The sequence below is a fragment of the Syngnathoides biaculeatus genome, chromosome 7 (genome assembly GCF_019802595.1).
Source record: "Syngnathoides biaculeatus isolate LvHL_M chromosome 7, ASM1980259v1, whole genome shotgun sequence".
In the NCBI taxonomy this organism is placed as follows: domain Eukaryota; kingdom Metazoa; phylum Chordata; class Actinopteri; order Syngnathiformes; family Syngnathidae; genus Syngnathoides; species Syngnathoides biaculeatus.
Window position 1 is genome coordinate 12,879,445 of NC_084646.1, and position 15,340 is coordinate 12,894,784.

Below are 15,340 nucleotides of genomic sequence, written 5' to 3' on the forward strand. Positions count from 1 at the left end.
AAAACGGGTATGCCACAGCGGGCAATTAAACACATGACAGATTTAGAAGTTATACGTACTTGTATGTGGCGAATGTGCAATATGGAGTAATATAATGCTTCCCATCACAACGGACAGCCTCCCACCGCCTCAGGTATGCCATGGCAATTGTTTTGATGGCCATCTCATCTGACTTCAAATCAGAGATTGAGGATTCAAATCCCTCTGAGGTCACATTTCATGCTTTTTGGCCCATCGACTTAAAATTTGCACTCCAGAAAATATATACTGAGGGGCGACAACAGTTAACGGTAATTCTCTGTTGCCGTTGTTACCTTTCTCGCACGTGGCGCCACTGTAGCTGGGCAGACACAGGCACACAAAGGAGTTGATCTCGTCGATGCAAGTTCCTCCGTTGCGGCAAGGGTTCGACTGGCAGTCATCGATGTCTGGAGGACAAACAGTGAGAGAGGAGGTCAATTTAAGGTGAAGTAACAACGCGCATACTAACGCACCAGCACAATCCCGCCAGTGACTTTTGAAATGACCCTGCCTAACAGAGTTAAAAACAAGCAAACCTTGAGATAAAGTGAGCGAAAGATTAGCGAGACCGTCCTGAAAAAACTACTTCTAATTAAAGTCAATTGATTACACGTCATCAGGAATGCACTGAAGCGCGTCATGATAATTGCAAGAGCAAAAGGAAGACAGTACACAATGTGAAGATGAAGCTGGCTACATTCTGTGGCGGTATAGTACAGAAAAATCCAAAGACAAAAACAAAACACTCCAAATTGGATCATAAAAATCATAATGGTACCATTGTAATTGACAATTGCTTTGCACTACTGACAATTCACTGACAAGCTAAACATTAAACAAAGAAAATTACACATGTACTGAGCTGTATTTAAAAAGCACCTTGCAACTTTGTCTTAGGAATCGCTGCTGTCTTAATGGTAATGCACAAAGAAAAATGGCAAATAGATGCTAACAAATCAAATAAATGTCACGGTTTTGAAACACTTCCAGCAATGGCTTTTCGAAGACAAATGGTGAAGCAACACGTAGACAGACAAAACAATCAGACTTTTTTTGATCATACGTGAAAAATACCCCATATTACTGCAACGCACAGAAGTAATCCTGAAACTCTTCTTAGTCTGTCTCTATGTCCGTATTATACTGCCAACTGGTGGCCAAAGTGTTTACACCAAAAGGAGCACAATGTAGGGCTGGAACCAATTAACAGCAATGCCATTCATTTCAATGGGGAAAGATGATTTGAGATAAATATGTTTTGTGTTATGAACATGAACATTGTGCTATCATTGTTGAACATGTAAGCAAAGGCACCACCATTTAAAAATGTATTATTTACATTGACATTTTATTTTTTGTTTTAGCTCATTTCCCATCAAGATTTTATTATTATTTATCTTATTTTCTCAAGCCAGAAGTTCTGGTTGAACTCAAACTTGCACCACTGCCAAGGGGCATTCCCAGCATAAAAATAGATACAAAAAATAAATCTCACAGACTTCACGGTGTGCCAAAATGATTCACCCACACACACACACACACACACACACACACACACACACAACACACACACACACACACACACCACACACACACACACACACACACACACACACACACACTCGGGAGAAGCAGGTGTTAAGAGTTGTGGTTTTGTTGGGGGGAGGGTGGGTGTTCGGAGTATCTCTTTGGCTGAGCTGAGGCCCGCAGGCAAAAATCATTAAAAGTGCAGAAACAGAACGACCCTCCCCTTCTTCCCCCATGACTTTGGCAAGAGGTCACAGGAAGAGAGAAGGGGGGTGGGAGGAGGTAAAAGAGCGCTCCCCAAAAAAAACACCAGCGAAGACGCCGTGGATTCTGGGAAGTTGGCACGTGCCTGGCTGAGATTAGGGCAGCTTTGCGCGAGTGTGTTTGGCTAAAGCGCCGTGACGGCGTCATTTCTGGAGAGACGACAGATATCAAAGGATGGATTGGATGCAGAGGCAGTGGGAGACAGACATGCTGCTTACTGTCACTGCCGTAGATACACTCAAGGTTGGTTGTGAGGAGCGAAGACAGACACACGAGAGCAGTGAAATATTTTTATTTATACCCTTATATTTGCACTAATTGTAACACATTACTGTGGTATTATCAGGCTATTATCTACCATCCACCCCATTGGCGTGCATCATCTTAGTCATTGTTTTTTGTTCTATTGAATTCCTTTTAATTCTTCCTCATTGCTGTTCTGTCAAGTTTTTAACTATACATTATTGGTTTTCACTAATTATTATTATTAGTTTGTGTGTGGGTATTGGTGCGGGGAGAAAGCGTGTCTGAGTGCCGTCTTTTGTTCTTGCCGGTTTATCGTCTCTCGTCTCAGTCTGTCTCCTTTCGGGCTAGATATTATTTTGTTGCTGCTGTCGTCCTTTGCCATTTCTCTCTCTCTTCCGTCTTCCCCTTCTCAAAACTAAATACACAACAGGAGTAGGCCAGACGGGCCTGTCATAAAGCAATTACGGCAATCTGTCGGCATAATAAGATGCACAGACCACCCGTACTGCATGACTTAAGCCGCCGTAAGTTGACGGGGTGGAAAGAAAAATATGAAGCTAAAAATAACGATAGATTAGCAAGGCTTTTGAGAATGATTGTTTTTGTTGGAGCCCCTATCACAGTCTGATGAGGTAAAATTGATGAGTAATATTTGAGGACCATTCAGCTTCATTTTTCAGTTCTTGATACATTTTATCATTTAGCAAGCAGACAAATAAATGCCAACACCGTCCTTGAGGCCATTTGTTCCTCAACACACCATAAAGGTCAAGTGTCATCCCTATAAACATTCTAAAATAGGTATTGAAATGAAAATAACATAATGTTATTCACTTCAATGTCCATACGAAAAAATAAATATGAGCGGAGAGCGCGTCATCCATGCACAAAGTTGCGGAAGTGTCATTCTACATCCAAGTGGTCGCCATATTGGCTGCATTTACTGTCTGTGACGTCACCCCGGACATTCGCCATTGAAAACACACTGTGGACAAAACCCCTCCCCGACAGTAAGACAGTATGTAGCGTGCTCAGCCGTGAGCGATGACAAGACCCCAGCCCGGGTGTTACGAGTCGATCACGATGTGGGGTGGCACCGAGGTGGTTCATCGTGGTCCTGAGCTTGGATGGCTCATTGCGACGCCGAGCCTGGCCGCTTTACGGCGTTGTCGTCACTTGCAGTTGAGTGTGCCATTGTCGGTGGCATTGTTTATCGCCGCTGCCATCGGCGGTGTTGGTCATTGCGGACGGCGGCGGCTATGAACAACGCCGCGAACGGCGGCGACTATGAACAACACTGCCGGCAATGGCGCACTCAGCTGCGTGCGACGACAGCGCCTTAAAGCGGCCAGCTCGGCGCCGTGATAAGCCACCTCGGAGCCGAAAATGAGCCACCCCCGTCGAAGCCGTGATCAGTGGGCGCAGCAGTGACCGGCGGACGTGGCGGCGACAAAATCCAAGACAGTATTTATGAGCCAGCCCGGCCTAGGCCGTGCTCGTCCGCGAGGCACGACGCGGCAGCCTTCGCCGGCGAGCCGACACGCACATCGACACATTTAGCACCCCTGTCACACGTATCTTATGTGGTCCGCCCCAAACTATTATTTTTTTAGTCGCTGTATACACACCTACCTGTCATTTGGAACCCACGAAGCTCTCGTCCATTGCACCCGCGCAATCCATTTTTCATGATGAACCGGATCTCTTGGAAACTTATGAAGGGTAACTCCATCCTAGCGAGTGTTCGAGCAATTTCCAGCAATGCAATGAGCCTGCATTTTGGCTAACACGAAGGAACAACGAGCTATCTTCCCGCAGGTAAAACTAATAGAAACAAACGAGTCCGCTTGAGCTGCCTCCAACGTCACTTTCTGCTTCTTGTCGAAAACAAATCCCTCGAGAGGATTTTCATGGCGGGAGTTACAAAATGCCACATACGTCAAAATTATGTTTTGTGGTAAAAAAAACTGATGGGTCCATACCGGCTGCTGTTTTTTCAATAATAACATACTCAAATCATCCATTTCATGACACATGACCTATAAATTGAAACAAGGTAGTTTTTACAAATGTAACAAATTGCATTGCTCAGATTCGAAAAATGAAGACTAGGGCTCTTGGGGTCCTACCACCAAACCAGCAGAAGAGCGATGCATACTAGCTTTGCCCGCAGCCAACAAGCTAGTGAAAAAGAGGGCATACAAATAAAAAGGTAAATGGCGCTTTCCTGTCGCCTTCATAAGTGAGACCTCGACCTTAATCAGCAATTTCATGGCTGTGGCTCCTGGTGGCTTTCGCCAGCACTTTCACGCTCCAGGTGCAAGCGCAGTAAACGTTCAAGACAAGCAATCGATTCTTTGGCCGAATACTGCTCTGCATCAAAGTACTTTTTTTTTGTTTTTTGGCAGTAATAGCATTTGTTTTTCAAAATACAACTGAAGTATACATACAAACAAGCTCCGGCTGTTGAACAAAAGTCCCATTCCATCGCCATTAATATTCACCTCAACAAAATCTAATTTGTTGTCAGCTTTGGCAGAAAAATGGCGACAGTTTTCACAATTTGAGTAAGAAGAGATCCATTCTTTAAAGGTGTTTGTGGCCATTTTAAACGTCAAAACATCATATCAAGAGAAAATTGCGGCCATTTCCGTGTCACCGACAAAAATGCCTGCTGAATGCCCTCACCTGCAGTCAAATAATGGTCTTCATGTTTCATAATTTTATGACTGAACATATTATTCGACAAGTGAATTTAGTAGAAAATCATCTAGAAAATGTTAGCAGCGGCTGCCTCTCTGAACCTATTGTCAATGTCCTTAAAAAACCCTTTCATGGTCTGGCTAACCACCCAATGAAAACACATTATATAACGCCATGCTCAAAACTCCATTTGACTTTTTTTAATTGCAAAGTCCCTGGAGAGGCTGCCCACGCATCACGTTGGAGTAAAACTAATTTGCCTACATCTGAAAATCTGAGATACCGATAGATGCACGGGTAGCTAGCTAGCTAAAGTAGGTAGCCAGAGAGAGCAGATACCTAGAGTGGTAGAGATAGATGGATGCATGGACGATGTCATACCTGAATGAGTTCAGTGACTGAATTTGTTCATATTTTGCGCAAACGTGAGCTAAATAATTCATTTCTGCTTGATGAACGTAGTTGAGAATGCGCTCATCCTCACGTAAAAGAACAGTTTTGGAATGAAAGTTTATTTTCATTCAAGGGTCCGACTTTTTCTTAGGGACGTCTGGGAAAAAACACAAATCTGAATACTCTATGTACAAGTCTCATGTGTCGGCGCCTAAATGCTGCATTTGGCAACCGACTGAATGTAATTCACGGCCGGCACGTCGCAGCTCCGTGAGAAGGTAAGGTGTGTTTGGGGACACTGCGTAAACTGGAGTAAATAGGCGCTTCGATGCTTAATTTGGAATATCCTTCACGCTGCCATTACATGGAATTAATTTGGCAATATAATGAAATTGGTAGCACAGTGAGCGACTGGTTAGCACATCTGCCTCGCACTTCAAAGGACCTTGGTTCAATTCTGGCCTCGTCTGCGTGGAGTTTGCATGTTGTCTCCATGCCTATGTGGTTTTTCTCTTGGTACTTTGGTTTCCTCCAACATTCCAAAAACATGCATGGTAGGTTAAATTATTACTCTGGGCTTTTTCAAAAGAAGTAGCCTCGCGGCTAGTCACAATGCACTATCTTGCCATATCGTCACGGTAACAAAAGCCGGTTGACTCTAATCAGCTAATGGGTGAGTAGTGACCCATTAGCTGGTAATCTACCCAGGATACAGTTTTTGACTTCTATTTGGACTTCCGTCTGCTGCATGCGGCACATCCACAGATCCACACACTAATTGACAAGTGTAATTCATCCATCCATTCATTGTCTTTCCCGCTTATCCTCACGAGGGTCGTGAGGAGTGCTGTAGCCAATCGCAGCTGTCAAAGGTCAGAAGGCAGGGTACACCCTGAACTGGTTGCAACCTAATCACAGGAGACAAACAGCTGCACTCACAATCATACCTCGGGGCAATTTAGAGTGACCAATTAATGTTGCATGTTTTTGGGATGTGGGAGGAAACCAGAGTACCAAGAGGGAACCCACCCACGCACTGGGAGAACATGCAAACTCCACACAGGCGGGTCCGGGATTGAACCCGTGACCTCAGAATTGTGAGGCCAACGCTTTAACCAGCTGCTCCACTGTGCTGCCAAGTGTAATTCAGTGCCTTGATAATGTAATGCTTCCAGCATTCATTTGCTGTCCAATACACTTATCCTCATTAGTGTCTATTCCAGCTGACTTTTGGTCAAGAGGCTCAGTCACCTTGTAATTCACACCTTTGGTGAAAAACAGATTACCTGGAGAAAACCCACACGAGCACAGAGACAACATGCAAACGCCACATATTCAAACACAGACCTTCAGAACTGTGAGGCAGATGTGCTAACCACTTGCCCAGCAGGACGCCTAGGCGCTAATTTGTCCCATTTAAATGAAGAGACGTCTTCAAAGGTTCAACCCCCACATTTAAGACAATTGATTGGCCGGAAACGGGCGGCAAATCACCATTACCGACGTTGACAAGCACTTAACGTTCGACAATTCACCAGCAATTTTAAAAGAGGGAACATGTCAGGTTGACATCACATTGGACAAAAAAAAAAAAAAAAAAAAAAGTGAACATTCAAATGTAAAAATCTGATACTCAGAATGCCTGGTAAAAGAAAAGGAGCAGCTCAAAGAAACTTCTGAGTAGAGTCTCGAGTTTTTGAAGGGCACTTCTAATAGGGATCTATTTCTGTCCCGGGCGTAAGTGCTTCGGCAAATAGCGAATAGCCGTTGCAAAGGGGGCAAAAAAAAGAAGAAGAAGCCACATCATTAGGATGAGGAGCATTAAAGGAGTGAGTGAAAAAGGAGATAAAGACAGACATTAATGAGGAAAATGCAGACATTTAGGCAGGGCACATGTCTGCTGAAAAGGACAAAGGAATACATTTTAATAGCAGCTCATTATGGTCCCTTTCTGTGTGAAAATGCATCATAATTGTGTTGATTATGTATTTAGTGTCGTTTGTTCTTGTCACAGCCAGCCAACTTCATCGTTTTTACGAAGTCCAGTCTGCAAAAATGGATTTGGATACCAGACATTTGTTTCTGCTTTAAATGTGATATCATATGGAAAATTGAGCTCTTCATTTCTTATTTAGGAGTGTTTTTCAGGCGGCACGGTGGCTCAGCCGGAAAGCGTTTGCCTCACAGTTCTGAGGACACAGTTCGATACCGGCCGTGCCTGTTTGTTTGCATGTTTTCCCACAGGGTTTTCTCAGGGCCCTCCGGGTTCCTCCCACATCCCAAAAACATGCAAAATTAATTGGACACTCTAAATTGCCCCTAGGTGTGATTGTGAGTGCGGCTGTTTGTCTCGATGTGCCCTGCGATTGGCGGGCAACCAGTTCAGGGTGCAGCCCGCCTCCTGCCCGTTGACAGCTGGGATAGACTCCAGCAGTCCCTACAACCCTTGTGAGGATAAGTGGCCAGGAAAATGGATGGATGGAGTGCTGATCAAAGTGGGCTACGCGAAACAATCACTTCCCAAGTACAGTCAGGAAAACGTCAATGTGTCCAGCGCTAATTCCACATAGTTCAATTTATCTTTTTATATGACCCAAACCCATTTCATGATTACCGCTGTCTAATTTTCATGACTTCCTTAACCAGGGGTGGTTTCTCATATGAGAAAATATTTTTTTGGACATTGAATTTTGCGGTGGCAATCCATTGTGTTCCAAGATTACTTTTGAATTTAGGCAGTGTGTGCATGTGTGTTTGTTTGCGTCTAGCGCCCTGTGCCTCCAGCTGTCTGGGTGCAGATGGATAACAAAGGATGAGGATGGACCAAGAAGAAGAGGACAAGGAAGCAGCAAAGGGCTATGGGGCGCTCTCGTGAGAGCACATCGCAATATCGCAATATCAGTGTGAGGAAAAAAAAAAAAAAAAGAATCTTTGATGCTCTGGCGAAAATAGAAGCAAATGTCTCAAGCCTTCAAAGATGAAGTGGGAGGAACAGGATGTCTCCTGACTGCTATTCCCAATCCCAAAATCCCAATGAGATTGCTTGAGGGCCAATGATGATCCGCTGGGACATAGATGCATCTCACTTATCAAACCCGAGCTCTATTATCATGGTTACTACAAGATTTTGCAGCTGTATGTCGTGGAACACGTCGTAACTATCGAGCAATTTCACCGACTATTAACAGTTGCGAGAAAAAGTAAATGAATAGTTTGAAATTTCCTCAATTTCATCATAAATTGGTCATAAAATGTGATCTGACTCTCATCTAAGACACAACAATAGATCATTTTTTTGTTTTTAAATTAATACCACACACACACAAAGAAAAGGGATCTTTTCACAATGAAGCTCTCGGCTAATTCTTCTTCTTTTCTTTTCGGCTTGTCCCGTTAGGGGTCGCCACAGCGTGTCATCTTTTTCCATCTAAGCATGTCTCGTGCATCTTCTTCTCTAACACCCACTGTCCTCATGTCCTCCCTCACAACATCCCTTGTTTGCCTGGCAGCTCTATCCTCAGCACTCTTCCACCAATATACTCACTCTCTCGCCTCTTGAGATGTCCAAACCATCGAAGTCTGCTCTCTCTGTAACATTGTCTCCAAAACGTCCAACTCTGGCTGTCCCTGTAATGACCTTATTCTTAATCCTATCCAACCTGCTCACACCAAGCGAGAACCTCAGCATCTTCATTTCTGTCACCTCCAGTTCTACTTCCTGTTGTTTCTTCAGTGCCACCGTCTCGAATTCGGACGTCATGGCCAGCTTCACCACTGTTTTATAAACTTTTCCCTTCATCCTAGCAGAGACTTTTCTGTCGCATAGAACATCAGACACCTTCCGCCAGCTGTTCCAACCCGCTTGGACCCGTTTCTCCACTTCCTTACCACACTCTCCATTGCTCTGTATTGTTGACCCCAAGTATTTGAAGTCATCGCTCTGGGCGAAAGACTTCTTCAAAAATTATTTGAAATCAGCCAACCTAGAATCCAATCAATTTGACGAGCCCAGGGGTGTTGGTTAAAGCCTCCCAATAAAATAACCCTAACCTTGTTTTGAGGTTCTTATCCTGATGTGGACTATCAATCACAGAAGAGCATTCAAAATACCGACACTAAAAGTTTCAAACTTGCACAAAGTGGAAAAGGGTCACAAGCATATCGCTAAAAGCCTTGAAATTATTCCATCGAGGCTTTCCCACCTTTGCAGAACCTTCCCTGAGAAATTCTGATTGGTTGACAGACCTCTGTAGGTAATACTGTAAGTGGATTCAAATTCATTGAAAAACCAAAACTTCGGATCACTGATCGAGCGTGGCGGTGATCTGCCGCCACCCTGCCCATAAAACTGACCTTTACGTTTTCCCGGTGAGCTGCACTTGGTGGACAAGGAGCACGCTGGATTGTTTTTTTTTTTTGTTTTTTTTTTTCATGCAAATACAATTACAGATTCCAAATACTTTACACATCTGTATTTAAAAACTGACTTAGATGTTTCCTTGAAGTAGTTTATGTTTACATTTATTTATTGAACAAGTTAAATAGGACTTTACATCACAGCATGAGAAATAAAAGGTGGATATTCTCCAAATTGGAAAAAGTTGAATGAACATGAAGTTAAATGTCGCATGAATGCCAAGACATTTTAAAAAAAAAACTTATCTTTTTGAAAAACAGATATATTAATAAATTTAGAACCCTTCGAGATGTGATTTTTGTTAAATTTGTGATAAAATGGGAAGGATTTAGGCTCATATCACGATTGGATTTTCCAGCTGATAAATTACATCTTTGATCATCTCCAAGCTTCTATTTCAAAATGTATTTATGTATGTCATCTCAAGAAAATAGAATAAATATATTTTTACCTGTATATATTAAAACTCACAATCTCAAAGGCTATCTACAGCGAGGTTGGCATTGAAAACGAGAATGAGTTCTCAGTTGCCTCACCTGGATTCAGCATAATTGTTTTGGGGTGGCTTCGCTCCCTCAAGGATTACAATCATCAACTCAAAAATGAAGTTCACCAAGACATTTTATAGAAAAACCATCTGACCAATTTGAAGGTTAACAGAAACTGGGTGATGCTGGGGAAAAAAAAAGAAGTAAATTGGCAATGGAATGGCTTTGAAAGGGAAAAAAACCTGCACCTTCTGCCAGGCCTCGTACCAGAGCGGAACTAGCGCGTTGCGACAAGGCGAGTGGCTAATTGATATAGAAAAGTGAGCATCCATACAGATTTGACTGTTTTTCACCGAGTGGCTGAATTACACATCTGTCAGTCTGGTGGGCTGATTCTATAGCTGACTTCAAGCCTTTTGTGGATAAGCATCTCAGAAAAAGGATGGATGGTTGCTGTTTGTTGACTTTGAACTTCCATATTTTTCCTCTCACGTCTTCTCATGGCATCATTCCTTCTCTACAGTCTCTCTCTCTATTCTTTTGCACTTTCCCCTCTAAATGGCAACCTTATCTGCCTCCATCCAGCCATCCCGCGCTCACCTTTGAGGGCTCCTGGGCGTCTTTGAAGGCCCCTCCCCCACCCGCCGACCATCCCCAACTCATTGAAAACTTTATCACACCGATGCACCGCGGACGAGTGTGATCATCCACAGCTTTCAAGGATAGTTTTCATATCTATTTTTATCCCCTTGCTCTCCATCACATTTTTGGGTGTGCGCTGTTTACTGCGCCGCTTCCGCCATCTTCTTCTCTGAAGACGCTTGTAGACTTAAAAGTAAAATGCCCCCCTTACGATGACTTGAAGTGGAACGCTTCCCTTGAGGGTTGAGCGACAGGCCACCTGTCACGATTCTTGACGTACTTTAGGAGCTAACGGTTTCGCCGGCCCTCGCCGCATCACAATCAATTAATGGCGGCGGAGACCACCATGATGTCGGCTCCTCGGATCTATTTCTGGAGCTAAAAAAAAACATCTGAAGTCATCTGTAGGGATACACTTCAATCGGTGAAACGCAGAAATGCATTACAGAGTGACACACACACACATATATATATATATATATATATATATACGAGCATATATGTAGGATTATAATAATAGCTTACAGCAAACAAAACCCTAAAATTCATCTCTAAAAACAATTTTACATTAAAAAAAATGTAGAAATTAGGCAGGAATTTGCACTCTGAAAAACATTTTGTAGTAAATGTACATTACTACCAGATGTACATATATATACATACATACTTAAAATTATGCTACATATCCATCCATCCATCGATTTTCTTGAGCTGCTTATCCTCACAAGGGTCACGGGGAGTGCTGGAGCCTATCCCAGCTGTCAACAGGCAGGAGCGTCCCATTTATGTTGCATGTTTTGGGATGTGGGAGGAAACCGGAGTGCCCGGAGAAAACCCACGCAGGCACGGGGAGAACATGGAAACTCCACACAAGTGGGTTTGGGATCGAACCTGGGACCTCAGAACTGTGAGGCCGACACTTTCAAGCTGATCCACTGTGCCGCCTATTATGCTACATATTTCCCATTAAATGTCATGCAAGGTATAAATTATCCATAAGTGTGAATTACTGGTTGTCTACGTAAGCCATGTGACTGTCTGGCGACCAGTCCGGGGTGTACCACTGCACCTGCATCTTGTGTAAATTAAGGCCGAGCACGACAGAAAACGAATGGACGGATGGAGAATTTCATAAACAAATCAGAGAATTACACGATTGTGTCAAAAACGCCCCTTCGAGATGTGACTCCTCCGATTATGGTGTTGCTAATAAAAAAAAGGCACAAAAAGCAAAAGAAAAAGCCAACCCTACTCCAAAATCCATCCCTTCTCACTGAACTAAGCCCAACGTTTTCTGAAATTTGTCCATCATTTGCTCTCCATATTCATACTTGTCTGCATGCGTGTGTATCTGTGCATACGTGTGGGCGCTTGTGTGTGAGACCCCTTGTGGACAGCAGATAAGACCCCCACACCCATGCATTTTTGAGCTTTCACAGGAGAATCAATTGGAGTCAATTTCTACGTGCTAAGCTTTTAGAAGGGTCGTTTGCAGCTTCCCCCAGCAACCTAGATAATGAGAGCACGCAAACACACACACACACACACACACACACACACACACACACACACACACACACACACACACACACACGGCATATTTCCTATATAGTAGTAAATAGCATATAGTTACCCCGCCATGTCGTTAATAATAAGACCCTGGATTGGTTGAAAATGAATCTCAGACAGAAAGACTCCCATTCACACCCATTAGTGACTCTAAAACTTTTTACACCAGGTACCATCTGAAAAGATAGTTAGCTCTCTCAGTACAACCATCCCATCCCATCCATCCATCCATTTTCCTTTGCCGCTTATCCTCACAAGGGTCGCGGGGAGTGCTGGAGCCTATTCCAGCTGTCAACGGGCAGGAGGTGGGGTACAGCCTGAACTGGTTGTCAGCCAATTGCAGGGCACATGGAGACAAAACAGCCGCACTCGCAAACAGACCTATGGGCAATTTAGAGTGTGCAATTAATGTAGCATGTTTTTGGAATGTGGGAGGAAACCGGAGTGCCTGGAGAAAACCCACACAGGCGGGGCCGGGATTGAACCCGGGTCCTCAGGACTTTGTGGCCAACGCTTTACCAGCTGACCCACCGTGCCCCCCACCCATCCATCCATCTTCTTTGCTGCTTATCCTCACGATGGTCACGGGGAGTGCTGGGGCATATCCCAGCTGTGGGGTACAGCCTGGAGTGGTTGACAGCCAATCGCAGGGCACACAGAGGCAAACAGCCGCACTCACAATCACACCTCGGGGCAATTTAGATTGTCCAATGTTTTTGTGATGTGGGAAAAAACCGGAGTGCCCGGAGAAAGCCCACGCAGGCACGGGGAGAACATGCAAATTCCACACAGACGGGTCTGGGATTGAATCTGGGACCTCAGGACTGTGAGGCCAACGCTTTACCAGCTGATCCACCGTGCCGCCCTCCTTTGCACACCATTAGCGTGTAATACAATTTGAGAATAACTTGGGGTCCACATGAGGTGCGCAAGTGAGCTGGAGCCTATCCCAGCTGACTTTGGGCGCGAGTCTTCAATGGACCTCACGTGCACGTTTTTGTAACGTTTTCAGAAACCCGCGCACGCTATCCTGGGGAAGATGACGCAAGCGCCGCGCACAAAGGCCGTCGCCGAGATTCAAATCCGGAACTTGGAAGCAGACGTCGTCCTTTACTTGACACTTCGATTTAAAAGGACAACACGGAGTAGAGCGGTGAGCTCATTAATTTGCAAGCAGAGATGATAACACACACACGAGCGCGCACACGCAAACACACGTACACGCGGGTGTTTTTCCTGCATGTGTAGTGATAGCGAAGGGCTCAGGTGGTCCCGGCGGAGTCGATTTTTTGGCGAGGGTCTGGCTGCCGGTGCACTCAATCATATGCTGATTGAGGAGTGCAGCAGCCTGGATGAATTAATGAGGCATGGGGAGGAGGAGGCGGGGGTGGGAAGAGGCAGCCAATCAGAAGGGCTCCTTGAGGGCCTCCTCAGATGGCGACAAACTGTGACAAAGTGCCGCTCATCAATCATGCCAAAGATGGCCTCTGCCATGTGCGCGTCCCCCTTACCTCTCAGCTTTATCCACACTGAGTACACGTGCGGTGATAAACGGGATTGCTTGCCGACAGATTAGCCTGGTTGTTGTTGCTTTCTGAATGTGACACTGATTAACCTCAACAAAGAAGCGGCGTCATTGTGTTCTCGCCCTTACTAAGACTGGTTTTACATTCCAACCAAAACAAAAATGTTTGTAATATGTTTACGTGTGGTGAGGAAATAGCACTTTGTAGTACAGTGCTGCAATTTATGGAAAAAGAAATTACATAAATGGTATTCCGTAATTTCCGGCCTATTAACTGCGACTTTTTTTCACAAGCTTTCAACCCTGCGGTTTATGCGGTGATGCGGCTAATTTGTGCATTTGTTTGTAATGGACACAAGGGGGCACTCGAGCGGAAAAGGTAAGAGTGTGACCGGTGGAATACAGGTGCCGAGCAAGTGACTTTTATCGGTCTGGCCCTGTTACTGCCGTGTCTCAGTGATTTTTACCGGTATGTTATTTTTTTTTTTAACCAGCCCTGTAGCGCAGCGCTAGTGTTAGCACAGCGCTATCGTTAGCATTGATATAAACGCTAAATATTAACGTTAGCGGTAATATATATATATATATACATATATATATAAAGCTAACAATAGTGCCGCGGCGCTAGCATTAAACGCTCTGTGTACCGTCTTTGTAAATATCTCTAGCACTTGCGGCTTTTACACAGCAGCGGCGTATGTATGTACCAAATGGTATTTCCTTTACAAATATACTGGGTGAGGCTTATAACCAGGAGCGCTCTGTAGACCGGTAATTATGGTAATCAAACAAAATGGAGAGAAATGAAATGTGCCTTGGCAATCTAGCAGCAGTAAAACAAACAGAGATGGTCTAAACTCCACAGTAAATAATGGTAATATTAAGTGTTCGTTGTGAAGGATAAAGAATATATGCCTGTGAGGATTGTTGTATTCCCGGTCTTTATATGTTGCTCCGCCTTTTATGTTCAAATATCTGTTTCTTAAAAGCTAAGCAAAGCGACTTTGGAATGGATGAATGTGTTAGTTTTAAAACAAAAAATGTCATTTTCTTTAATTGTAAACTAAACTTGAAGTGGCAGTAAACACACTGAAGCCTCTTTTTTGAAGAAGTACGACCTGCCAAACCGAAGTCTATTATGAAGTGAGCTGAGTTCACTTCCCAGCACTCGTATCTCACAAATCGCATACCACAAATTCACAAACTCAACCAAAGCCCTGGCTAATAGGAAAGTAGTAATTGTGCCAAGAAATTACGTTGAAGGGTTACTTCTCAACTGATATAAGCGCTTTGTATGTTGGGGAGGAGCTAAGTTTAGCTTGGGTTGTTATGGAGAGTCTGATTTCATAATTTGTTTGTTTCTTCTTCTGGGAGGCTAATAAAAATCCCCAAATAAAAAATAACAGCAGTCTAATTATTCGTTGACAATCTATAGTTTTACATAGTCCATAGGCGATACACACACTCACACACGCCCACATGCACGCAAACACACACACACATCCGGTGCTTTTCCTTTTTAAATCATATCAATTTATTTTGAGG

At 44.0% G+C, this 15,340-nt stretch overlaps 1 protein-coding gene across 9 annotated transcripts in view; it reads right to left on the reverse strand.

The window, feature by feature from the left end:
• Positions 1-15,340, reverse strand: part of ncanb (neurocan b) — a 190,551-nt gene that overhangs the window by 26,299 nt on the left and 148,912 nt on the right. For all 9 annotated transcript variants that reach the window (XM_061825960.1, XM_061825961.1, XM_061825958.1 and 6 more), the window contains one exon: positions 315-428. In XM_061825960.1, the coding sequence (XP_061681944.1) occupies positions 315-428 (114 nt within the window). The remainder of the gene's footprint in view (positions 1-314; positions 429-15,340) is intronic.